General features: G+C 47.4%; 1 protein-coding gene across 1 annotated transcript; it reads left to right on the forward strand.

Moving 5' to 3' along the window:
• Positions 1 to 294: 294 nt before the first annotated feature.
• On the forward strand, positions 295 to 4,372 carry C1QL2 (complement C1q like 2). The gene is made up of 2 exons (XM_066345162.1): positions 295 to 1,568; positions 2,178 to 4,372. The coding sequence occupies exons 1-2, from the start codon at positions 885 to 887 to the stop codon at positions 2,355 to 2,357; spliced, it is 864 nt and encodes a 287-aa protein (XP_066201259.1). The 5' UTR covers positions 295 to 884; the 3' UTR covers positions 2,358 to 4,372.
• Positions 4,373 to 27,755: the final 23,383 nt, after the last annotated feature.

Below are 27,755 nucleotides of genomic sequence, written 5' to 3' on the forward strand. Positions count from 1 at the left end.
GCTTTTAGAAAGTCCTTCGCTGCAGGGCCCCATGGAAGTGAGGTTCTCCTTGGGTCGAGGTCTGGTCCTGCTTGCAGGCAGGGGGATGGATTCGGGTTCGGGGACTCTTGCAGCACCTGTTGGCATCAGGATTGTGGATGCCTCCGTGGCCATGTGGAGGTGCCCGTGTGCGCCGATAAGTGAGCTTCGGTGTGTGGTTGGTGGGAGGCGCGTGAGAGTGGCCTCCGATGGGTGTGTCTGAGGCGCCGGGCTCCGGCTGCGTCCACTTGTGGCTCCCAGGCGCTGCCAGGAAGAACAGCGCCTTTGCCGTCTCTGCCAGGAACGCCGCCTGAAAGGAGGAGGATCGAAGGCTGATGACATGAGGGCGCCGTCTCCCGAGTGATGGCAGCGCGCGCTGCCTCGCCACCGCCGCCGCTCAGCCCCGGACTCTTTACGTCAGGGCAGCTGGGTCCCCCTCCGCGCGGTGCCGGCGACAGCGGGAGAGCAGAGCAGTGAGCCCCGCCGAGCCCGCGCCGGACCTCGCCTCCTTACCGCTGCTCCCCGGCCTCCGCGGTCCGCACCCGTGGGCGACCGGGCGGTCCTGTGCGCCCGCGCCATGCGCGCGGGGACCCGCGGCGCTCCGGAGCAGCCCTCCCGCGGTGAGCAGCGGCGCCCGAGCCGGCACGCCTCTCGCTGAAGTCGTCCGGCGTCCGGAGCAGGCGGGCGCCACGTCGGGCGTGCGGCCGAGACCCGCGGAGTCGGCCCCTGAGCGGGGGGAGCGGGGCCGCCCGCGCCGCCCCACCATTACCTCCCCGGGCGGCAAGGAGGAGCTGGTGGCGGCCGCTTCCCGGCAGTGGCCGCGGCGGCGGCGCGCCTGTCTGGCGGCCGTCGGCGTGCTCCTGGCCATGGCGCTGGGCTTGCTCATCGCGGTGCCGCTGCTGCTGCAGGCGGCAGACCCCGGAGCGGCGCACTACGAGATGATGGGCACCTGCCGCATGATCTGCGACCCATACAGCGCCGCACCCGGCGCAGGCCCCGTGGGCGCCAAGACTCCGCCGCCGGGACCCAGCACTGCTGCGCTGGAAGTCATGCAAGACCTGAGCGCCAACCCTCCGCCCCCTTTCATTCAGGGACCCAAGGGCGACCCGGGGCGGCCAGGCAAGCCGGGGCCACGGGGTCCCCCTGGAGAGCCGGGCCCGCCCGGACCCAGGGGGCCCCCGGGGGAGAAGGGCGACTCGGGGCGGCCGGGCCTGCCGGGGCTGCAGCTTACGGCGGGAGCGGCAGGAGGTGACGGGGTGGTGGGTGGCGGTACCCGAGGCGGCGGCGACTCTGAGGGCGAAATGACCGGCGCGATCAGCGCCGCCTTCAGCGGTCCAAAGATCGCCTTTTACGTGGGTCTCAAGAGCCCCCACGAAGGCTACGAGGTACTCAAGTTCGACGACGTGGTCACCAACCTCGGCAATCACTACGACCCCACTACCGGCAAGTTCAGCTGCCAGGTGCGGGGCATCTACTTCTTCACTTACCACATCCTAATGCGCGGCGGCGATGGCACCAGCATGTGGGCGGACCTCTGCAAGAACGGGCAGGTCAGTGACCCCCACCCCACCCCTGCTGGGCCCGCAAGTCCTCGCAGACCCTTGTCCCCACCCGGTGCCCCGAACTGCTTGGGAATCAACCTGCTTTCTCCGGGCTTGGAAGCGTCGGAGTGAGCCCGGGAGGGAGTGCGCCACGGTATTTCACTTCCCAATGCGCCCTGGTCGTATTCGTCTGAACGTAGCGCGGGAGGTGTGCCCGGAGCGCCCAGAGACCCCGCTACCCAAACTGCACTCCCTGTCTACTTGCGTTCCCTGTCTGCAGCCTCTTGGGCTCCTCGGGAACCTCTTTCTTCTTTAACTCCCCCTGTGCACCGCGCTAGCCCCTTTGCCCCACAGTCAGTCTCCTTTCCTCTCGGCCCTGACCCCGGGTCCCCTCCCTTTCCGGCTTGATCAGTTCTCTCCTCCTTCTCGGACTTGCTAGCTGAGGAAAAGAGGGGGCCGAGAAAGAGTTGGCTAAATTGGAGAGAAAAGATGGAGCCTGGGTGGGAGCGTGGACTTGAGTTGTGGGCAGAAGGCCTGCCGGGGGTGTGCCAGGTGGGGGCCGGGTAAGGTCCTAAGCAGAAATGCTGCGACCCACCAGCTCCCGTGACTCGCCCTCAGGTCCGGGCCAGCGCCATCGCTCAGGACGCAGACCAGAACTACGACTACGCCAGTAACAGCGTGGTGCTGCACCTCGATTCTGGGGACGAGGTGTATGTGAAGCTGGACGGCGGGAAGGCGCACGGAGGCAATAACAACAAGTACAGCACGTTCTCCGGCTTTCTTCTATATCCGGACTAGGGTCGCAGGGAGTGCGCGGTGAGGTAGCTTCAGGCTGCCCTGTGCACATGCGGGAGCGCTCTTCCCTGGCAAGGATCACAATCGCTTCATGACGCTTCCTGACATCACTGGAAAGACACATTCCTGTTGTCCTTGCTGCCCCACTTCTGTCTTCAGTGTGTCTGCAACTCACAGGCTCTGGGCAGTGCTCCTCATCCCAGTCCCCAGCCTGGGGAGGGAGATGGCAACACCAACGTGGTGAGATAAGCGTGAACCTGAACCCTAGTGGCAGTGGACAGGACAGAGGCGGCAGAGCAGTTTGCAAACCTGATTGAACTGGATGGACCAGAACTGCCCTCTTCCAGTCCCCTTCTCCCCTGAGTGCCCTGAGACCCGAGGCCTCCCAACCCTGCGAGGTAGGCCAAAGTGAACATGAGCTCCCTGGTGACTTGATATACTTGTGCAAATTTCCTGTCCATCAGTCAAAAACCTGCCAGCTGAAGAATCCCAGCAAACATAAATTTCACCTGTCCACCAAACTCCTGACTCAAACCCACTGAGATGCATTAAATTATGTTTCTAGATTACGGGCTCTGATGTTTTTGTCAGGGTGGCCCCAAGGCCAGACCTCCAGATCTCCACCTTGGCACAAAGATCTTAACCGGGCCCTGAATAACCTCATCTAAGCCTGCTTGTCAGCCACTGCCTTGTCCCTGCCACTCAAGGTGGGTAAAAGATATGGGGAGATAAGATAGTATCCCACTCTTTGGAGGTGTTATTTCTCCCCCTGGGCTGCAGCCATGAACTGGAGCGGTCCAGAGGAGGTGGCAGAGAATTAGAAGTAGACAGGAGAGCAGTGGCTGAATCTTCACATTCCCCACCTTGTGGGAGAATGGCAAAGGGCAGGGGTTTCTGGAGAAGGAAGGGGGAGAAGAGGCAAAGTGGGAGGTGGGAATGGGGCACTTGCCAACAGGTGACCTGTGAGATGTTTGCTCCTAAAAAGAAGTGCAGAAATCCTTGCAGAAATACAGCCACCCAGGCACAAAGTCTACTCAGCACCTGTCCATTTGCTCACACCACCAGCTAGGGACATAACTGTCAAAAGAGCTGGTACACTGAGGCAATCTGGAGATTATCCAGTTCCCTGAATTCACCCAGAACTGTGTGGGAAGAGACAGACACTGTCCCTTGGGGAGGGACACCCTTTTCTGGGGTCTTCCCATTCGCATGATACCGTGAGCACCTGCTCTGAGCCTGAATGAGTTTGGTTTCCTCTCTACTTCTTGTCAACATTTCAAACACATAAGGTAAGAAAACACCCCACATGGTTTTGATTTTCTTCTTTTCTTTTTCTTCTGTTTTTAGATCATTAAATTCCCACAAACAGTAAGTTATCTACAAAGTAACCAGTTTATTTTGACCAGTTGTTTGGTGAGAAATGTGTGTACACAGAGGCAACCCCAGAGTGTGTAAAGCATACCCACACACCCACACACTGTGCGGATATAATGTGGCTGTCATCACTAATCCGTGTTACCCATGTGCTCGCATACATACATGTATTCATAGGTTCGTGTGTGTGACAATGTTCGTGGCTGTATGTCTGTCCCCAAATCACACCCTGCTTCACTTTAATCCTGGAGGATGCTGAAAGCTATGATTCCCATTTAAAAAACAAATTTCTCCCCTGCTTTAAGTCCTGTCACTATCGCTATTCCTCTTTATGCTCTTATTTTATTTGAATAATGTTTTGTCTGTCACTTGAGTATTAGCAATGATTGTATCTGCTTTGAGTCCAGGGACAAAGTGCTCACAGACAGCAAGGTGCAGAACAAATATGTGTATATACAAACCACCATTCCCCCAGTTCCAGATGAAAAGTGAACCCCAACACTTCACCCCACCCCTGCTGATTGTGAAGCCCAAACCAGCTGAGCCCAGGAACTGGGGAGGGCAGAGTTGGGCCCCATCTAAAGTTGCATACGTATCAGTTTCTGATGCCTTGTCAATTGTATCATTCAGAAATGTGATTAAAACCAAATGTCTGAGACCTAAATGAAGTCTAATTGCTATGGATCTGCAACCCCCAGCGGGCCCCTAATTCCTTTGGACTTATTCTTCCTCTTCCTCCATTGAGATAAAGCTTAGACACAAAGCCCTTGGTTTAAATTTCAAAAAATTAAAATTGACATGCAGCGGTGGCTTTCCTGGGGGTGGGAGGAATTCCTAAGGTGGTGCCAGCGCCCAGCTTTGTCCTCTGCATTAAGAAGCAATTTGTACTTCTAACAAAAGACCCACCACTCCCCTTTGGTGGAAGGGCAGTAGGAACGCCTTGCCCGGGTCTGGCTGTTCATAACACTTAGACAAATTTGAATCTGAGATTCCTCCATCTGTATTCCCCTGTGCCACTGGGCTTCTTGCAATTCTAATGCCCAGGCTGCTGGGAGGCGCTGCCAGAGGTGTCAGCTGCTGAGAGGATGATAGATTGATGAGGCGGCGGAAGGAGGCACGGCCAACTCAGGAGCTCTTCTGTCTGCACACTCTCCCTGCCCCAGGCAGGCCCCTTGTGGCCTCCTGAAGGCCATTAACCCAAGACCTTTGTGGAGGATCCCTGAGAAGGAGTCCGGGAGGGAAGGGCCAACTGGGCCTCCCACCTCCGCCACCACTATTTGTCCTCATCCTTGGAATGCCAGAAACCCTTTACCCCAGATACTTATTGTTCTCACCTGTAGTTGAATAGGGAGCAATTCTCCATCATATTTATAAAAGGTTGTTTAAATTCCTTAATTGCTGTCAGGTTCATTTTCTAACTGTATGCTTAGGCTGGGCATACCATGCTGGTGTCTCTCAGGAAGTAGGAAAGGTATTATTCTGTCCATGTGGGGGTGGGTGGGGAAATCAAGGCTCAGAGAGGTCCAGTGACTGGCCCATGTTCACAAAGCTTATAAGAGGCAGAGCTGGGACTTGAACTCAGACCTCCACGTCGGCCTTTGCCTAACTGCACAGATGGGGCACACCCACCTCTCAGTGTTCCCAAGCCTTTGAGAGGACAGCAGATGGGGGCGCACTTCCCACCTTTCTTCTCTGTAGTGCATTTCAGTGCCCTGTGCAAGGCTGGAGGGGAAGAGCCAGCCCTGGTTCTGTGGCCCGGGACTCTCCCATAGCACTCACTCATGAGGAATTTGGTTGAATATCCTGGCCTTGGGGTCAGAGTTGATGGCCCAGCAGGACCCTTAGATCACAAACTCCAAGTACTTCATTTGGACCTGTCTGTCTCCACCAGCAACCTCCCACTCCTTTGGGCCACTACCACCTTTTCCTCTAACAACTCTCCCTTCCCCTTCTTGGGGTGGGGCAGAGACATCTTGCAGGTGCAGAGGGTTTATCTGAAGTGAGCAGGGCTGTCTCTGATTGGCAAGTGGGCCCTTTCTTCATTCCCAGGTTTCTGTGTGACTGATTACTTTCAGGACTGCCTGAGTGCATGAGATACATACCTGGCTCTGGAACTCTGGGTAGAAGTTGTGCCTTCTGCTGCACTTGCCTCTTATCTGTGTGAGCAGATGGCTCTCTTGGGCACCCAAAACAGAACATGCAGGCCTCCCTCTGTAAGTAGCCATGATGACACCATGGAGGGACCACACTGTATATTGTGGAGACCAGTTGCTCCAAACTTCACTGACTCTATTGGATAAACACCTTCAAGCACTCACACCCAATATGTCTTTTTTTTTTTTAATTTTATTTATTAATTTTTAGAGAGGAGAGAGAGAGGGAGAGAGAGAAAGGGGGAGGAGATGGAAGCATCAACTCCCATATGTGCCTTGACCAGGCAAGCCCGGGGTTTCGAACCGGCGACCTCAGCATTTCCAGATCGATGCTTTATCCACTGCGCCACCACAGGTCAGGCCAATATGTCTTTGATCGATGAATAATTTATATATCCTGTCAATCCATACCTTAAAAAATTATTTTTTTTTGTATTTATGTTCCTCAGAGGATCTGCACATTCAAGTTAGTGTCTATAATTTCAGCTGGCTAATCAAGTTTGGAGACAGGTCTCCTTTCATGGGAACAAATAAAAATAACCAACCAAACAAACAAAAAACAAACAAAGAAAAACAAGGTTAATTCATGTGTTTTCCTTCAACTTGCCATTTTTCCAGACTCTTAGGCAAGAAAATATCTTCTTTCATGAGTTACAGGTAAGGCTGTGCCCTTGAACGCAGAGTGCAGTTCTGATCCATATTTAAGTATTAGTTATGCTTGACTTTCTCTCTCTCTCTCTTAGATTAAAAATAAGTAAAATTTAAGTTTCAGTATTTACTTCTTCTACCTGATTTTGGAGCTCTGATGTTGGCATTGGAACCCTTCAGGATGGCCAGGGTGTAGGACAGGGCCCCTCTGCCTGCTGGGGAGGAGGAGCCTGGGGGGAGGAGCCTTGGGGGGAGGAGCCTGGGGGGAGGAGCCTTGGGGGGAGGAGCCTGGGGGGAGGAGCCTGGCAGGTCAAAGTGGGGAACTTGGGAGGCGTGTTTTGATGTCCAGTGACTATTGTAGTCTAACGAATGAGAGCACTTCTCAAAAGAGCATGCATTCTTGCAACAAGTGCAGAAAATTATAGGAGCAGGAGTTTTAAAAAAAGTTTTATTATAATAGATTCAAACTCAAAAGTAAATAGAACAGGGTAGCGAGCCCCGTGTGCCTGTCACTCAGCTTTGACACGTACTGCATCTCGTCAGTCAGGCAGATCTACAGTTAGTATTTATTAAGACCTTATGATGTGCCAGGAATTAGTATAAGGGCACAATGGTTTTCTCACAACAGCACTGAGAAGTAAGTATTGCAATTAATCCCACTTTACAGATGGGGAAAATAAGGCCCAGTGAGGTGAAATGACTTGCTTAAGTTAAGGGCCAAGATCTGTCTGACCTCAGAGCCCGAACTCTTTTGGGAATATGGCTGGGATAAGGAGGCGAGGCCCTAAAGACAAATCATCGCAAGGCCTCACTGTTACAACCAGCCTCCCGTCAAGCACTATCAAAGTGAAGCCAGCACCAAAGACTTTTTGTGGAGAACTCCTCAGTGTCTGCTCTCTCCCAACATGTTAGTCAGGCTCTCTCCAGGGCCTCTGACTCACCCTTCCTACTGCTCTGCACACCAGCCGTGCTGTTCCCTCTCCTCTGGTCCCTCTCCTGGGCTAGTGCCCACCCCTACATCAGGGCTCAGTGGCACAGCACTTCTGGTAGTCCCCCACCCTCATTTGGTGCCCATGGGCCTCCTCTCCTCCTCTTCCCTGAAGGCCCATGGAACCCTGGTCTTCCCTCCCACGGTGCCTGTCACACAGCTGCAATCACGTTTGGTGGTCTGTCTTCCCACGGACCCGTAGGCTTCACAGAGGTAGCCAGCATCTGGTGGGTCAGCACTGAATGCCCCATCCCCTGGAGTTAGGATGGAGCGTGGTACAACATAGATGCTCAATAAATATTTGTGAAGTGGAAGGATAGCTAGATGGCTAGATGGGGAGTCCTGGGGGATCTTAACAGGGTACATCTTAGACTTTATAGTGGGATCAGGAGGGATCTTCTCAGCAACCTGAATACTGCTATTAACCCATGGGCTCCCCCCTACCTTCCCACCTGCCCCCACCTGCCCCTTTTGTCAAGTTTAGGTGAACGAGGAAGAAGGTGTGCAAAGGAGCATTTATTTCAACCTTCAAGACCCTTGTTACACCCTAGAAATGAGCAGACCATCCAGTTGACATGAATGTATGACCACTGCCACCGTGGGCTGATGTAGGGCTGCTTTAGGCCCCCTCCCCAGGGCCTCCAGGTGACATGAGCCTTCTGGGGCTTTTTAAACACGGGGGTTAACCCTTGTTTCTTCTTGTCCCTCAGCATTCAGGGCCACTTGGCAGTTGCCTCACTTCCAGGGGCCCCTCAGTTGATGCTTTTGCTGTCGAGATTCTTTTATTTCCCTCAAATAAGTAACATCTTTTGAAAAATTATTGATGTGATATGCACTTAAAAAAATGTAAACATGTTATAGAGAAACATATGACAGAAAGCAAAAATTTCCTCCCTCCTTATGCAATCTCCTCCCCCAGAAATAATAGGAACCACAACACTCTAAGCACTGTTCGGCACCAGCTCTTTCCTGGAATGACCTTCCTGAACAAGTCTCTTTTGACCGAGGTGCACGCCATTGTACGACTGGTCATGAACTTCAGTGGGTTAGGTGACCTGGGAGCTGTCTTTGCCATTCCTGCTCTGGCAGAGGAACAGCCTCTGCAAACATCATTGCTCTTCCACTTGAATCGAGGTTCTGCCCTCATGTGGGAAAGTCCCACCTCACTTTCAAAACAATACAAACGATGTCTTCATTCAACTTACAGGTAACTCAAGTGTGTCCCTTCCTCATGTTCGCACTGTCAACCTCTTGGTATATTATCTATGTCAGCAAAGAAGAGAGATTAATTCCAGCCAGCCCACTTTTGTCTCCAGTGGCATGAGGAAAAGGGAGAAACTCCCGTTGTGCATGTGTGTTTGGGGGGGAGGGGCATGCTGAGCTCCAGTTAGCATGGGCTTTACTCTTGCCCTGATTTTGCTTCCGGCTTTCCAAACTTTGTTCAAGATGCACCACCCAAGGGAGGGTGATGTGAGGTTTCGAGGAGGCAGGGCCACCTGAGTTTGCGACCTGAGGGCACCGGAGGACTTCCTAGAGAAAATGCCATTCTTGATTTTGACTCTTGGGCAACTGACAGGCAGAGTTGTACTTATTTATGGTGAGTGTCTGCTTCCCCACGGAGCCTCTGTGGAAATTAGTCACGGGGTCTCTTTCTTCAGGCAGGGCTAGCGCCTCACAGGGGCACCGTGTCCTGAGTGCAAAGTGGGCAGGTCCTCCACTCCCACTTGGCTACTCAACTGTCCTCAGGCCCGAGGTTTGGTGAATGGCCTCCTCCTCTCCTCTCCTCCCTGTCGGTCCTGGCACAGGGCTGGGGGCTGCTGCCTCTGCCCACGCACTCGCTGCCCCTGGGGCTGGGGGAGGAAGTCAGGGGAGGGTAGGATGTTCCGCTCGGACACTCAGGGACTCCAGGTCAGCTGCAGAGACTGAGGCAGGCACAGGGAGGCCAGGCCACACCAGGCATCTGACGTGCCCCCTGCAACTAGACTGAGCAGTGGGCAGCGGCTGAGTGCACCAAAATCGCCCAGCCCTTTTAAAGCAACCATGTCACGCTGCAGAGTGGAAAGGGGAAAGAAAAACAAATGGTGGTTTTAACCTTTTATCATTTTTTATTGAGCTGAGCCCTTTTGCTGTGTTGTCTTGCTTAATTTTATCAATGAAGGAAGCTTAGGCTCCGCTAATTAAATGGCTCAAAAGTTATGGCAACCTGTGAGGGTTGAAACTGAGGCATGGAGAGGGTTAATGATCCCACAGCAAGGGAGTTCTGAGTTTGAAGCTCAGTTCTGTCTGATCTGAAGGTCTTGTTTCTTGTAATCCAATGCCCTGTCTCTCATACTAGACTGATGGGTATTTGAAGCTTGTCACATGACCTTTCTAAGCTATGATTTTCTTTTCTGAAGTGCCATCTATTTCTTAAGACTAGCACATGAGTAAAGTTGCTAATAGAAGACACTATGTTAATGGGAAATGCTCAATAAAAGGTGGTAATACCACCATTCAAACATTTGTTTTGAAAAAGACAGTTTTTCGCCTATACCACTTGGCAGCTTTTCTAAGCTACTGTTATTCAGTGCAACACAATAATGGTCTTTTGTGTGTGTGTATGTGTGTGTGTGTGTGTGTGTGTGTGTATGTGTGTGTGAGAGAGAGAGAGAGAGAGAGAGAGAGAGAGAGAGAGAGAGAGAGAGAAGGGGAGATAGACAGACTCCTACATGCACCCCGACCCCGACTAGGATTCACCTGGTAAGCCCGGTCTGGGGTGGATGCTCGAATTAACTAAGCCATTGGCTGCAAGACAGGAAGATAGAGAGAAGGGGAGGGGAATAGAAGCAGGTGGTCGCTTCTCCTGTCTGCCCTTACTGGGGATCAAACCCAGGATGTCTGCACTCTGTGCTGATGCTCTATCCACTGAGCAAACTGGCCAGGGCTGCAATAATGAATTTGAATTTGAATTCAAGCCCATCTTTACCCTAAGCGGGTTCTTCAATACTGTGTCAGATATTTAACTTGCTCAGCCTTAAAATGGATCCAGTGCTCATACCATATGGGGAAGGTTTTTGAAAAGATATCACAATACAATATGAGGCACAGAGTCAGTGCTTGCAACCCAGGGATGGTAGGTGTTGTTGTTGAAATAATTCTTAAGGAGTACTCTATTCTCTCTGGAGCTGACACATTTCAGGAAGCATCACACCAGGCTGCTTGGAATGAAAAGAGACAGGACTTCAGTGTCAATAGCTGCCATTTATGAGCATGCCAATGGTTTAAGTGCCATCAAGGGCATTTCCCAAACATGGCTACTATCCTTTCAGTAAGTCTGTGAGGTAAGGATAATTGTACCCATTTCACAGATGAGGAAGTGTGAAACAATGGCCAGCATTCAATCTGGTGCTTTTTTCACAACTCATGCCTTGTTCTCCTAGAGAGAATGAACCCTATGGCAGGTACAGCTGAGCTGGTCCCCATATGCCTGTATGTGTGCAATGATCCGACCAGTGCAGATACTGTTGGGATCCTTTGTGGACTCCCAGGCTAATAAGACCCTCCATAATTGGGCCTGTCCCATGACTAAGTCTCAGGGTTCTGCTGCATGAATATGCAAGCTCCCACTGGAGCCCAACTCTGTCAGCGCTGATTTCAAACAGACACGCACAGCCTCATGGCTCAGGGCCTGTCGCAGTGCATAGTGAGAGCACCCGCTAATCCCTGCTGACACTCTGAGAGCTGGGTGGAGGGTACGCTGAGGGCATGTGGCCCAGGCCACAGCCTCTTTCAGGATCTGCACTGCTTCTGTGAGATCCATATGGATCCTACAAGTCTTTGGAGGCACCTTCTTCTTTCTTTCCCCAGCTGTGGCTGCACATGGAGGCTCACACCTTGCCCAAGGGCACAGAGTCTGATGGCAGGAATCTGCCAGCCTTTGGACTTTGAAATCCAGTTTTACCATGTGTTCCACTCAAACTCTACTTATTGGGTGTTCAGTGTGCTCCCAGCAAGGTAGCAGGAGACCTGGTTGCTACCCTCTTTCAGTCTGGCTGGTGACAGGAATAATAATTATCAATGATAACAAAGATAGTACTCTTTTGAGCACCTACTGGGAAGTGCACCTGACTCATGTAACCTTATTTGAAACTCTCTGTGGGCATTATTCTTTCTTTCCATCTCACAGCTGAGGATCTGGGACTTGAGGAGGTAACTGACCTGTGCTATAGCCTCATAGCTAAGAAACAGTAGCGCCAGAGTTTGAGCCCAGATCCATCTGACCACAATGCTCAGTGGAGATGTTGAGGTATGTGGTGATACTTTGTACACATGAGGAGGGCTGGCCCAGATGGCTGTTCTGGGCACAGGGGGATATTCCCCTGGAAGCAAGAGGAACTGAGAAGGGTTAAAGGAGTCAGGAAGGCTTCCTGAAGGTGGTAATTTCTGAGTCAGGGTTTGCCACATTGTCATCATCTTTAGTGGGCTTGCAATAAGGCTGAACAGGAAAGGCACATACGCTGAAAATTTATTGGTTATTTCTTTATTCTTTAAAGATTTATTGAGTGCTTACTCTATCTACATTGAGCTCTGTGCTGGGCCTGGGGTATAATGCAAACCCAGCAGGAACTCTCAAGGGAGGAGAAAAGCCAGACCAGGGCCCGGTCCAGTGTTACATGGAACAGGGAAGAGACAGCAGCAAAGAGGAAGTCACTGTGCCCAGGATGCCATTCTAGTGTGGAGGGACCAGCATGGTCAAAACCATGGAAGTGGGGCTTGCCTCTGGAAGCGGTCTCCTCTTCTTGCATGAGTGTGTATGTGTATATAGGGTTATTGTGGCTGAGGTGCTTGTCTGTGTCTGTGGGTGCTTGTGTATGTTGGGGGAGGTGATAGGGTCAGTTGAAATCATGCCGTAACTGGCCCAGAACCCCCTATTACTTAAGCTTTTCTTACATCACCTTGGAAAGATGGAGAAATCTTATGCCATTGGTTCACTGCCTTTGTCCCCAAAGCATGTAATAAACTCTGTGGCTGAGTGTCTCTGAGATGTGTTTGTATTGGGGGTGGGGCAAAGAGTGGGGCCCAGGGCTGAGGGATGGATGATGGGGGAGTAAGGTCTGGGGACAAAGAATATCTCGGAATGGGGGCTGAAGTGTATAAAGGACAGCAAGCAAGATGTCTGGAAACCCAGACACAGATACCTGGACAGGTAGCAGCATAACATTTGTATGGATTTGATGGATATTTTCTAACATGCACAAACAGCTATTTTCTCTCTCATTTCTGGTGGCGCTCCAACCCCCACACACACCAGCATGGTGAGATTACAGAGCTTCCTCTCATTTGATTTCTGTAATAACCATGGTTGCTGAGTGGGTTGGCTATGACATCTCCATTTATCCAAGTGACTGGCATTTGAGCACAGGAAGCCCCCTACTGGTAAAGCTGAGAAATCCTCTCCTACTGATAAGTGAGGTTAGCCAGGACATGACTCCTCTCCCGAGACACAGCCCGAGATGCTTCTGTAGCCTCTGCAGGGCGGTGAGAGCCTGGGGCACAGCATGCCTCTTGCCTTCAATTTGGTTGCGCTATGTGCCACGTGTGGGATCTGTCTGAGCCCTTGCTTGGCCCCTGGTCACTGGCTGCACCCTCTGCTCTGCTGGCCACCTCTGCTGAGGGGGTGTGGACAGTACTGCATGGTGCCCCTCTTTCTAGGGGCACTTCATTAGTCTTATGCTGTGGTCAGCACAGGGTACAGAGGGAGAAACTTTGGCCTAGGTTCTCCTCTACTTCCGCTGCTAAGTGACTATGGGAGGGGAGGGCTTCTGTGGAAGTAGAGAAGGAGTGAACCCACCACCCAGCCTGTGCATGGGAGGAGGCGCTTTCCTAGCTGAGCTCCAGGGCCCGAGGCCAGGAGAGCTCGTTTCCAAGATGTGTGTTTTGGGGAGCTGGCTCACTAGTTCTCACTGCTGTGGCCAGCTGCCTCCTTTCATACCGTAACCAGACGAATGGGGTGCCAACTTAGAGACCTTGTAGCCCAGCCCTCAAACAGTAAGTAATTGTTTCCATTGTGTGAGTAGACACCACCCTATGAGTGTTTGCCAGCAGCTGCTAGGGGCCCAAGGCCCTGAGCCCAGGCAGGGCTTATGAATTTACTTTCAACTTTCCCATTCCAAATGGATGGGCAAAGGAGGCCCAAGCATTGTCAAACAAAGAACATCACCTTAAGCCCCTTGTTTGGTCAACCTCCCATGACTTCTGGAGCTTACAGCAGGGGTCGGGAACCTTTTTGGCTGAGAGAGCCATGAACGCCACATGCTTTAAAATGTAATTCCATGAGAGCCATACAACGACCCATGTACGTTACACATTATCCAATAAAAATTTGGTGTTGTCCCGGAGGACAGCTGTGATTGGCTCCAGCCACCTGCAACCATGAACATGAGCGGTAGGAAATGAATAGATTGTAATACATGAGAATGTTTTATATTTTTAGCGTTATTATTTTTTTTTATTAAAGATTTGTCTGCAAGCCAGATGCAGCCATCAGAAGAGCCACATCTGGCTCACGAGCCATAGGTTCCCGACCCCTGGCTCACAGGATAACTGCCGAGTCCCAAAGCTGGAGGACTTGGGTCTTGCCCCGGCCAGGCCTTCTCCAGCCTTCCTCTCTCCCTCCACCTGGCTCCCAGCCTGATGGAGCTCCTTGTCTCCTAACATGGAGTCTCCTTTTTGCTTCAGTTCAGGACTGGGTCCAGGGTGAGGGGCAATAGTTAAGGAGATTCAAAAAAACCTCTCAGTAATCAAGATAAGTAATTTTAATGCAATATTGAAAACATCAAAATCAATGCTATCCATGAGAAACAAAATACCTGTATCAAGATTTTAAATAAAGTTGCCATCAGTTCAGGCAAGTGAGCATGTATCTTTTTTTTTTGAGGGCAGATTCTTGATTTTCATTTGGTCTCAGATGAGCATTGGGTTGAGGGAGGGAAGAGAAGGAAGAGGGAAGGGGGAGTCTTAGAGTTCAGATCTGGGACACTTGACAGTATTAATCTTACCTCCTCACACTAGTCACCCATTGTTTACTGAGCACTTGCTCAGTGCCAGGTACCATGCTATATATTTTACCTTAAAAAAATTTTCCCCATTGATTTGAGAGAGAGAAGCATCAACTCGTTTCACTGCCTTGTGCACTCATTGACTGCTTCTCTGACCAGGGATGGAACCACGACCCTGGCACATCGGGAGAATGCTAAATCCACTGAGTCAACAAGGCCTGCACATTTTGCATTTATGATTTGTTTTTTCCTGCAGAGGCAGGTGTGATCCCCCTCATTTCGTGGACTTGGAACCTGAGGAACAGAAAGATCAAGTAGCTTGCCTAGAGTCACACAGCTGGATGGGGTGGAGCTGGAACTGGCATCCAGGTCCGACTTCTAGGCGTGTCCTTCTCCAAGATGTCAACAGCATCCCCTGAAGGACACTTCTATCTTTACTTTTCTTCCTGTCCCAACAATGATGACTACTATATTGATACGTAAACTTCACCAGACCCTTGCTATGTACCAGGTACTCTAAGTGCTTTAAACATGTTATTTAACTTAATTCTCGCAGCCACCATAGAATGAGGTAGGAGTTATCCTCATTTTACACATGAGGAAATTGAGGAACCAAAAAGTTAAGTAAGTTGCCTAAGGTCCCAGAGACAGTCAGGGGCAGAATTGGCACAGGCTGGTACAAGAACCTGATTCTTCCTTCGTAGTAAGATGCTGATAAGGGCCAGGACTGTCCTCGCCAGGGGGAAGACATGGCCAGTGCCACCAGCGCTGGCCCGGAGCCTCGCAGTGTGCCCCATGGGCACCAGGCCTGCCGGGGCCTTTCTTACCCACTCACGATGATTCCCACACCTTGGCCCTTCTGCTTGGCTGGCACACTCGGCACAGCTGTCATCCTCATGGAAGCCTGCCAGGGGGAACAATGAAGGCATTCAGGGCCGTTATTTATTTATTTCTCAATAAAGAAACTTCTTGAATAGATGGATATTTATTCACCTAATTTACTTTTGCAAATGCAGTGTCCTTCAAAGGATGATTTGTTTGCTGAGTGGGGCTGAGGAGGGAGGTTAAAAATAGCTCCAGGCAGTACCGTATTTCTCAGTAAATCAGTGTTGATAATTTAATAATGAAATTAGTCTTACATCAGGTATAAGATAACACTTCTCTGACATGCAGATTGAATTCAGCTTCCTACCCCGCTTCAGCCATCTCTGAGGCTACAGACTCAGCAGCCTCTGTTTGGGGGCACTAAATTTAGAGGCTTTTTTTCCTCAGTCAATAGGAATGCCTCTAGAATGCCTATCTCACTAACATGATCATTTGTAATATTCACAAAGTTCAGCTTGTAGAATGCTGGCCTCCCTTTCACTGCAGAGTTGACCCACACAGCAGAATAGAAAATACAGCCTATGCACACCTGTCCAGTCTCTGAAAATCATTCACTCTAAATTGCTTTGAGCTTCAGGTCAGAGGGGCTGACCCCCACAAGGTGATTTTCTTTCCTCTTAATTAGAGTTCCATGGCCACCCACTCGGTGCCAAGTCCTCTAGTAGGTGCTGGGGCAGTAGGGATGACCTAGGAGTTGATGTGTGGCCTGGTAGAGGGGCAGACACACCAAAGGGAATCATGGTGTAAGGACAGTGAAAGAAGTATGTAAAAGATCTTGGGGGACACAGCAGAGGAAGGGCTAATGTCATCTGTGGAGGAAAGAACACATGATCCAGAAAGTCTCACCTTCAAAAGAGACATCTATACTGGGTTTTGCAGGGTAAATAGGAGTTCTCCAGAGAGTTGGGTAGGAGTTGGCAGCACAGGAAAGGACATTCCAGGCAAAGGAAGTGGTATATAAAAAGGTGCGGGTGAATAAAGCTGGGACCTGTCTAGAGCAATTAAAATTGGTCTTTGTAGCTACCCACTACTGAGAGGGAGGCAGAAGAGTTCAGTGGGGACCACATGACCTATGTGATGGGAGAGAACTGAGATGCTTGTCGGAGGGCATGGGGAGCCAGGGAAGGACTGGAAGCAGGATGATGTGCAGTCAGGTGTTCATGTTGAAAGTTCTTTCAGGGCACAATGTGGGGGAAAGTTGGAGGAGGAAGGGCAAAATGATTGTCTTCTTCTTTAAGGACTGAGTACCTCAATTTCCCTAGAGCAGGTTGGAGAATCTGTGAATGATGCAAGACACAGGGACCTAGGGACAAACAGAAACCAGAGAGCATGAAGGCAAGAACAAAAGAAGAGTGAAAGCTGCCTCGGGAAGAGCTGATGGTGAGGTGAGAGCTTCTGATCTGAGTCCTCTGGGGTAACCTCAGGTCTACCCCACCCTGGGTGAGGTGTTCAGCAAACCTCTCTATCTATACGACATGTGCCATTTACAAACCATTTCCACCTGGATCATGTAATCTGATCTAGATTACAACACTCTGAGATTGGCATGGCTGGCTCTGCGATTCCCATTTTACAGATGAGGAAACTGAGGCTCAGAGAGGTAAAGTGATCTTTCCAAGGTCACTGAGCTAGAAAATGATCAAACTTGACTCCAGATCAAGTCCTCTTAATTTCTAGTCCAGGCTTCTTGGAGTATATTTCTCAGTTCGCTGAGTTAGGCACCTCTCACAATTTTCTTTTTGCACATGGGGGATGAATGACTTGCTCAAGATCATGTAGATGACCCAAGGCCTGAATTTAGATTTTGTTCTCCTGAGGCTCCATTCATTCACTCACTCATTCATTCATTCATTGCATGATCACTACTGTGTAACACCACCCCTCTGTGGCCTTCAGTCTTCAGTCACTGTTTCTGAGCACACTGGCCTCCCTGACATTCTGTAGCTAGCCACACATTCTCCTGCTTGTGGCTTTTGCTTTTGCTGCTCCTCTGTCTGAAATGCCTTCTCCAGGCATCAGCATAGCTACCTCCCTGACTGTATTCATGTTTCCACTGAAATGTAGCCTCTCAGAAAGGCTTCCCTGACCTCCCACTTACCATAGGATGTCTCATCACCCTAGTCCCCTCCTAGTTTTATTTTTCTTTATTGCACATACACCTACACTGCTATTTCTTCACTCATTTAATGCCTCTTTCCCCCACTAGAAAGTAAGTTCCAGGAGGGCAGGGACTTTTGTTTGCTTGTGCATTTTATTTCCTGTCTTGTTGTATTTGGTGTTTGTTGAGTGAATGTATGTTGAGTGTCTCTGGATGCATGGCCTTATCCTTGGATCCAAGATGAGCTCTCTTCACAGGAGATGTTCACAGTGAGTTGAGGAGACAAATACTCCTAGGCTTTCACCAACGTGCCTGTGTGACAAAGGCTCTATCAACGTATGTGAGAGCTGTACTCAAGATATGAGGAGGGGCAGTGTGGGACTCTGTCCACTGGTGGTGGAGGGAGGGGATTATGTGGGGACTCAGGCTGACCAATGTTGCCCATGGTGTTCCCAGGTGCACTTCAGAATGAATGTAAACATCAGCAAAGGCAGAGGGAGTGAATATTGCACCAAAAACAGCCCAGGAGACCAACCTTCATTATAAACACTCTGTGGTCCTTGGGCTTGTCAGGGCTGTGGGTCTCAGTTTACTGAGCAACAACTGGTTGGAAACTTCCTGGTTTCACTTGACTCATGAAGCTTGGCATTTCTGTCTCTCCTTCCAGGGTAAGTCAGTTTGGCATTCCTTTCTTCTCCCTGCATCTTTATCACCCACTAAGTACTGAACTCTGTGCTGGCATAGGAGATGCCAGAAACCTCCCACTTCCTCTCCCCAGAGTGGCTGGGGCCTGGGGTGTAAGGCCTTTGTTGCTTCAGGTGAGGGGCAAAGGGACCAGCCGGGAGTGGGCAGAGTTGCAGTCCTGAGAGTTGGCTCCAGGAAGTGCAATTAGAGGATGGTACATTTTATTCTATAATAAAAGGGCTTTTAAGAAAAATAACAAAATACTTAGGGGAAAATTAAGAGTGAGGACAAAAAAGGTGCTGGAATTGTTCACACTCTATCAGTGCCTAGGAAGAATTTGTTTCAATGACACACTCTTCCAGGTATTTGGATGGCAGGGTGGGGGTGGGGTGCCTGGTTCTTCACTGTGCATAGCCCCCCCCCCTTTCTCAGGCTCCTGCCTAACTCCAAGCATCTGTTGAACTGTTGCCTCAATTTTAACAAATTCAAAACAAACTCCTGAATTTCTACCAAGAGCTGATAGCCAACTGGTAGATACTAGTAGGGCCATAATTGTGGGTTAAAATACTTAAATATTTTATTTAAGTACTTAAATAGTAAAAGTTTTAATAGTGGTTAGTAAATAACCACTGCCTTGAGCCAACCCAGCTGGCCTGATCTCTCCCCCAAAACCCTTGGACCTCCTCATGTAACAGCAACTAAAGGGCTAACCACAGGTCTAATGAGGGTCTTTGAGAAAGTCTCTACTGACTGGTTAGTGTCAATGCCCATGGTTTTTAGTATATTGACTGTCCTCCCTATTCCAAGCCTCTTGCTCACACCCACAACCTACTCCTCTTCTCTAGTGCATGTGAACAACATGCCATCAACCCAGGTCAGGGCTCACAGGAGAAGAGAACACCTGCTTCTCTCCCCCACCCTCTCTCCCTTTTGTTTGTCTTTCCTCTCCCATGCAGTGGCCCAGTTGGTTTGAGCATGGCCCTGGGTACTGAGGATGGTGTGGTTGGTCTGAGTTCTTTAGCCTCAGATGCTAAAAATAGCTCAGTACTTGGGCATCAGCCCCAGACAAGGTTGCTGGATAGATCCCAGTCTGGGTAAATGCGGGAGTCTGTTTCACTATCTCCCCTCCTCTCACTTAGAAATAATGATAGTAATAATAATAACCTTAAATGTAAATGAGTTAAATGTTCCAATCAAAATACATATAGTAGCTGAATGGATAAGAAAAGAAGACCTGTATATATGCTGTCTATAGGAGATGCACCTCAGAACCACAGATACACACAGACTGAAAGTGAAGGGATGGAAAAAAAATTTTCCATGCAAATGAAAAAAAATGCTGGAGTAGCAATACTTATATCTGCCAAAATGGCTTTTATAACAAAGGCTATAGTAAGGGACAAAGAAGGTCACTACATAATGATAAAGGGAGCAATCCAACAAGAGGATATAAGCATTGTAAATACTTATGTACTCAATATAGGAGTACTTAAATATATAAAGCAGATTTTGATGGACTTAGAGGGTGAGATTGTCAGCAATACAAATAATAGTAGAGGACTTTAATATCCTAATAACATCAATGGATAGATCCTCCAGATAGAAAATCAACAAAGAAACAGCAGCCTTAAATGACACACTGAATCAACTAGATTCAATTGATATCTTCAAAAAATTTCACCCCAAAGTACCAAAATATACACTTTTTTTTTTTTTTTGTATTTTTCTGAAGCTGGAAATGGGGAGAGACAGTCAGACAGACTCCCGCATGCGCCCGACCGGGATCCACCCAGAATGCCCACCAGGGGTGAAGCTCTGCCCACCAGGGGGCGATGCTCTGCCCCTCCGGGGGTCGCTCTGCAGCGACCAGAGCCACCCTAGCGCCTGGGGCAGAGGCCAAGGAGCCATCCCCAGCGCCCGGGCCATCTTTGCTCCAATGGAGCCTCGGCTGCGGGAGGGAAAGAGAGAGACAGAGAGGAAGGAGGGGGGCGTGGAGAAGCAAATGGGCGCTTCTCCTATGTGCCCTGGCCGGGAACCAAACCCGGGTCCCCAGCACACCAGGCCGACGCTCTACCGCTGAGCCAACTGGCCAGGGCCAAAATATACATTCTTATCAAGTGCTCATGGTACATTTTCTAGGATAGAGCACATGTTAAGACACAAAGTAAGTCTCAATAAATTTAAGAAGATTGATATAATATCAAGCATCTTCTCTGACCACTGTGGCATGAGACTAGGACTCAGCTACAACAGAAAAACTGAAAAACGTTAAACACTTGAATGTTAAATAGCATGTTAATAAGTAACGTATGGGTTAACAATGAGATCAAGGAAGAAATAAAAAACGTCCTTGAAACAAATGGAAAAGAACATAAAACAGCCCAAAATTTATGGGACACAATGAAAGCAGTCCTGAGAGAGAAATTCATAGCATTACAGGCATACCTTAAAAAGCAAGAAAAATTGCCTGACCAGGCGGTGGCGCAGTGGATAGAGCATCGGACTGGGATGTGGAGGACCCATGGTTCAAGACCCTGAGATCACCAGCTTGAGCCCAAGGTCGCTGGCTCAAGCAAGGAGTCACTTACTTGGTCTGCTGTAGCCCCCTCCCACCCCCCCGTCAAGGCACATATGAGAAATCAATCAATAAACAATTTAGGAACCACAACAAATAATTGATGTTTCTCATCTCTCTCCGTTCCTGTCTGTCTGTCCTTATCTGTCCCTCTCTCTGACTCTTTCTGTCTCTGCCACAAAAAAATACAAAAAAAAATTTAAATAAACAATCTAACCCTGCATCTAAAAGAATTAAAAAAATAACAACAAAACCCAGAGGAAGTAGAAGAAAGGAAATAATAAAGATCAGAGCATAAATAAATGACATAGAGGCTAAAAATCAATAGAAGAGACCAGTGAAACCAAGAGCTGGTTCTTTGAAAAGATAAACAAGATTGATGCAAACCTTTAAACAGACTCATAAAAGAGAGAGAGAGAGAGAGAGAGAGAGAGAGAACCCAAATAAATAAAATTAGAAATAAAAGGGAAGTTAAAACTGAATACCATCACAGGAATACCAAGAAATGTAAGAAAATACTATGAAGAACTAGATGTCAAAAAATTAGACAACCTGGGAGAAACAAACAAATTCCTAGAAACATACAATCTTCCAAAACTGTATCTAGAAGAATCAGAAAACCTGAGCAGACCAATTACAACAAATGAAATTAAAATTATCAAAAAACTTCCAGGAAACAAAAGTCCTAGACCCAATGTCTTTGCAGGTGAATTTTACCAAACATTCAAGGGAGAACTAACACCGATCCTTCTTAAAGCTATTCTAAAAAATTCAAGAAAAGGGAAAACTTCCAAGTTCAATTTATGACACAAACACTCTCCTAATTCCAAAATGAGATAAAGATACTACAAAGAAAGGAAACTATAGGCTAATATCCCTGATGAACATAGATGCTAAAATTGTCAACAAAATATTAGCAAGCCATATCCAGCAAAACATGCAAAAGATTATACATCATGATCAAGTGGGATTTATTCTGGGGAGGCAAGGCTGGTACAATATTTGCAAATCAATAAATATGATTCACCACATAAATAAAATGAAGAATAGTAATCAAATGATTATATCACTAGATGCAGAAAAAGCATTCAATAAAATCCAGCATCCATGTATGATCAAAACTCTCAGCAAAGTGGAAATACAGATAACATACCTCAACATAATAAAGGTCATATATGACAAACCAACAATCAATGTCATACTCAATGGGCAAAAATTCAAAGCAATCCCCTTAAGATCAGGAACAAGGCAGGGGTGCCCCCTTTCACCACTCTTATTCAATATAGTTCTGGAAGTCCTAGACACAGCAATCAGACAAGAAGAAATAAAAGGCATCCAAATTGGAAAAGAAGAGTACTGTCATTTTTGTTGACACTTGATACTGTACATAGAAAACCTTAAAGTCTCAGCCAAAAAACTACTAGACCTGATAAATGAATTCAATAAAATGTTGGATATAAAATTAATATTCAGAAATCAATGGCATTTTTATCTGCCAACAATAAACTGTCAGAGAGAGAAATTAAGGAAACAATCCCCTTCACTATTGCAACAGCAAAAAAATAAAATAAAGTATCTAGGAATAAATTTAACCAAAAAAGTAAAGGACTTACAATTCAAAAAGTTGTAAGACATTGAAAAAAGAAATCAAGGAAGATACAGACAAGTGGAAGCATATACCGTGTTCATGGATAGGAAGAATTAGTATTATTTAAATGTCCATACTACCCAAAGCAATCTATAGATTCAGTGCAATTCCTATTAAAATACTAAAGGCATATTTCAGAGAGCTAGAACAAATATTCCAAAAATTTATATGGAACCCAAAGAACCTGCATAGCTTCAGCAATCTTGAAAATAAAGAACAAAGTGGGAGGTATCACAATTCCTGATATCAAGCTATACTACAAGGCCATTGGAATCAGAACAGCCTAGTATTGGCAAAAGAACAGGCACACAAATCAGTGGAACAGAGCAGAGAACTTAGAAATAAACTCACACCTTACAATCAATTAATATTTGACAGAGGAGACAAGAATATACAATGGAATAAAGACAGCCTCTTTAATAAATGGTATTGGGAAAATTGAACAGGTTCATGCAGAAAAATTAAACTAGACCACCAACTTACACCACTCACAAAAATAAACTCAAAATGAATAAAAGACTTAAATGTAAGTTGCAAAACCATGAAAATCTTGGAAGAATACATAGATAGCAAAATCTCAGACACCTCTTGTAGCAATATTTTTGCCGATATATTTTCTGGGGCAAGAGCAATCAACAAACAACAAGTGCTGGTGGGAGTGTAGAGAAAAGGGAACCCTCCTGCACTGCTGGTGGGAATGCAGACTCATGTAGTCACTGTGGAAAACAATATGGCCTTTCCTCAGGAAATTTAAATTGAACTGCCTTATGACTTAGCTATCCCACTTCTAAGAATATATCTAAAGAATCCCAAATTCAAAAGGAAATATGCACCCCCATGTTTATTGCAGCATTGTTTATGATAGCCAAGATCTTGGCCTGCCCTGTGGTGGTGAAGTGGATAAAACACTGACTTGTAATGCCAAGATCTGGAAACAGCCCAAGTGTCCATCAGTGGATAAGTGGATAAAAAAGCTGTGATACCTATACACAATGGAATACTATGTGGTCATGAACAAGAAGGAAATATTACCTTTGTGACAGCATGGATGGACCTGGAGATTATTATGCTAAATGAAATAAACCAGGCAAAGAAAAACAAATGCCATATGATCTCACTTATATGTGAACACAATAAACTGAGGAACAAAATAGAAACAGAAGCAGGGTCACAGGGAACAGATGGACAGCTGTCAGAGGGAAGGGGGAAGAGGGGAGGGATCAGAAAAGGTAAAAGATTAGCCAAATTATATATACATAACACATAGATACAGATAACAGGGCAGCAATTCCCAGAGGAAAGGGGGGATGAAGGTTGGAGGAGGGGGCAAAGGGGGTGAAATGAGTGTGGAAAGAGACTTTGCAGGGAGAATGGGGGCACAATGTGGTGGGTAGAGGGTGTTATATTGAGTGGGACACTTGAAACCATGTCAACACAATACATTAAAAATTAAAATTAAAAAAAGAAATATCAGGGAAAAAAAGTATTGTGAAATGATCAAAGGTGCACAGTTAGGGAGTGGCAGTCAGGGCCAGGGCCAGGCAAGGGCATTGCAGTTTCCAAGGCCAGAACCTTGAATGACGGTGCTGTTGACGATGCTGAGAATGGTGGCAGGATCCACGTGGAATACAGTGGAACAAAGGAAATGGAGCTGGCTCCAGAATAAAGAGGTAACCAGGGTCAAAATCAAAACAAGCTCATAAAGGGATCAGAAGCATCTGTGGATGGCTGTGTCTCCAAGGTTCCAATGGGAATAGTATACTCTTCCCGCCAAGACTATGTGGGAACTCACCCCTTTCCCTTACACCAGGGGTCGGGAACCTATGGCTCGTGAGCCAGATGTGGCTCTTTTGATGGCTGCATCTGGCTTGCAGACAAATCTTTAATAAAAATAATAATAACATTAAAAATATAAAACATTCTCATGTATTACAATCCATTCATTTCCTACCGCTCATGTTCATGGTTGCAGGTGGCTGGAGCCAATCACAGCTGTCCTCCAGGACAACACCAAATTTTTATTGGATAATGCATACATTACATGGGTCGTTGTATGGCTCTCACAGAATTACATTTTAAAATATGTGGCATTCATGGCTCTCTCAGCCAAAAAGCTTCCCGACCCCTTCCTTATACTCTCACAGGGGCCTGATTCTAGGTTACAATCAATGTCTGTGATTAGATACTGGATGGAGAGAACCTAGGCCCAAAGTGGGGACTCTGGGATGCTTTACCTTCTGGACTCTGCTTTAGCTAGGGAACTGAGGTGGCCTGGGAACCCTCCTTCCATCCAGCTCACGAAACACCCACTTAAAGAGGGTTTTGTTCTCCTAGGCTGGAAGCCTTCTGGTGGACAGAGTGGTGACACGGACTCACTTCTGTTATCCTACAGGCACCCGTTTGGGACCAGAGGGCCTGGTTCCTGTCCCAGAGATGGGATTCTCACTCTTGCTGTGAGGAAGCCACGGTGAACAGAAATATGTGTACATGGTTCTGGAGTTCATGTCAGCATATAAATAACACAGCACCAGGATCTTGGTTTTAATTTTTTCAAAGAGATTATCTGAAAAAGTTTACATTAATGCAACGTGTCATTTTTTCCAGAAGCCATCTTTGAGATCAGAAGCCTCAGCTGGACACCCGCTCAACACCACAAGGATGATTAAGCAAAATGTCAAGAACTAAAATGATGTTATTAGGCAAGCAAGGACTCCAAACCCGGGCTAATGAGGGAAGATTTAGGCCTGGGAGGAGGTACCCCCGACTGCTCCTAGGCAGTCTAGTGGTGTGCAAGAATCCCTGAGTAGTCTAGTGCTGGGTCTGCGACTCCTGTGCTGTGTGGCTTCAATTGGATAATTGCCCTCTCTGACCTGATATCGTCATCCAAAAAGGAGGTGAATGTGTCTTCAAGATCTGTGTTTCTCTGAGTGGCTAATATTAAACATGATCATACTGTACAGAGCTTTTGTAGCATGCTTTTTCTTAAATTGCATTTTTTGAAGTACATATCTCTACTTTCCACACATGCTCCTGACCAATTATTTATTGGTCTTTGGTGAAAGATTTGGACTTTGTTCTTGTTCATTCAATTATCCCACTGACAGCTGCATTGCACCCACCAAGGCGGGGGAGCCACACTCATCTTCTGGGCCACATGTACCGCCCAGCTGCTAATTAGGGTCACAGAATAATTTTTGTGAACAGAATGAGTTGTGGCCTCAGAAAGAGCTGGTTTGAATCCAGGCCACTTTACATAGCAGCTATGTGACTGCAGGCAGGATACTAACCCTCACTGAGCCCTGGTCTTCTCTTATAGAAAACAGAACAAATTAAGTGGCCAAGGAGATGCACCTGTCTGAGAGGGCTCTCCGAATCCACAGTAACCAGGTTAGTGCGGTGCACTTGCCACTCTTATCATTCCCAGTCTTCATTGTTACTTCTTCATCTTGTCTCCTCGAGTAGGCTCTCAGGTTCTCGCAAGCAGGAATGGTGCATGGGCCTCGTGTGCCTCCCCCCACCAGCTTTTCAGGCATTGTTCATTGGTTCCTTGTCTTTGAAATGCACAATGGTACTCCCATGCTGTCATTCCCATCATTGCCAATCCAGGGGTCCCTTCTCAGCAGCCATCTTTGTATTAACCAATATTATATATCCTGACTTTTAAGACACATTTTTTTAAAGAGACGTATTAAGCCTGACCAGGTGGTGGCACAGTGAACAGAACATTGGCCTGGGACATGGAGGACCAGGATCAAAATCCCGAGGTCTCTGGCTTGAACGTGGTATCATACACATGACTCCATGGTTGCTGGCTTGAATCCAAGGTTGCTGGCTTGAGCCCAAGGTTGCTGGCTTGAGTAAGGGGTCACGGGCTCAGCTCGAGCCCCTGGTTAAGGCACATACGAGAAAGCAATCAATGAACAACTAAGGTGCTGCTCTGAAGAATTGATGCTTTTCATCTCTCTCCCTTCATGTCTGCCTGTCCCTGTCTGTCCCTCTCTCTAAAACAAAAACAGAGATGCATTAAGAAATGCAAATTAAAACAATGATAAGATACTACTACACAAATATTAGAATGGGCAAAATAAAAAATACTGACAATACCAAGTGCTGATAAGGATGTGGAGCAACAGGAACCCTCATATGCTGCTGATAGGAATACAAAATGCTTACAGACACTCAACCTCTTATGAAATTAAACATACACCCACCATATAACTGAACAACCTCACTGCTGGGGATCCCAGAGAAATGAAAGCATATATTCACATAAAGATCTGTATATGAATGTTCATAGTAGCTTTGTTCTTAGTCACCAACAACTGGAAACAACCCAAATGTACATATGCTGATAAATGGCTAAATAAAATGTAATCCATCCATACAACGAAATACTACTCAACAATAACAATTGTTACAACAATTTGAATCTCAAAGGGATTTTGGTAAGTGAAAAAACAAAGTGAGTCTCAGAAGTGTATGTGTGTAAAGGTACATAAGTCATGCAGAGGGTTTGTAACATATGGGAAGAAAGTCAGGACAAAAATTCAAGTCATCTTTATTAACTGTCGTTAGCTCTGCAGCTAGGAAAGGACTGGGAGGAGGGTTGAAAGGACTTTCATCTATTATTCTATGCATAGCTATATTTGAATTCTTTTTACTGGCCAGGCATTATGCTCATTAAATAAATAAATAAATAAATGAGAAAAAAATACAAGTAGGTACTCATTAGTTATTTGTTCTAAAGACGATTATCAGCCCTGGCCAGATAGCTCGGTTGATTGGAGTGGGATTCTATTCCAAACAACCCAGGTATCCAGCCAGGGCAAGATGTGCGTTTTTAGGTAAAACACTGAAATGTCTTTGTCATTGGCAATATAGTTTAATCAAAGTGTACTTTTAGTTTGATGTTATTATTGAAGCTGAGTCTGGCACTCTCTGGGCATGAGAAACTGAGATGCTATTGGTTTGCTCTAGCCTGGACTGGTCTCCGCCCACACATACACACACAGATTTTACCTCCAGACCAGAAGCTGAGGTTTGGCCAGCATGAGTATCAGCTAACGCCAATACTTTATAGAGTCTCATGATCAACATTTCTCACTTTACACTTGGGTGTAAACAGGGATTCTTGTATTTGCTGAGCATTTCCTGCTGCCAAATGTGATTTAGTTGGACCTTCTTACTTTCTCATCAATAAGAAAGCAAACACCAGGATGAAAACACAACAACATTTCGATTGGTGTTTGGAGATGGGTTGAGCAATGTCCAGACAATTGACTACATGGCTCACATATCGATGTGTCAAACT

The sequence above is a fragment of the Saccopteryx leptura genome, chromosome 7 (assembly GCF_036850995.1).
Source record: "Saccopteryx leptura isolate mSacLep1 chromosome 7, mSacLep1_pri_phased_curated, whole genome shotgun sequence".
NCBI lineage: Eukaryota > Metazoa > Chordata > Mammalia > Chiroptera > Emballonuridae > Saccopteryx > Saccopteryx leptura.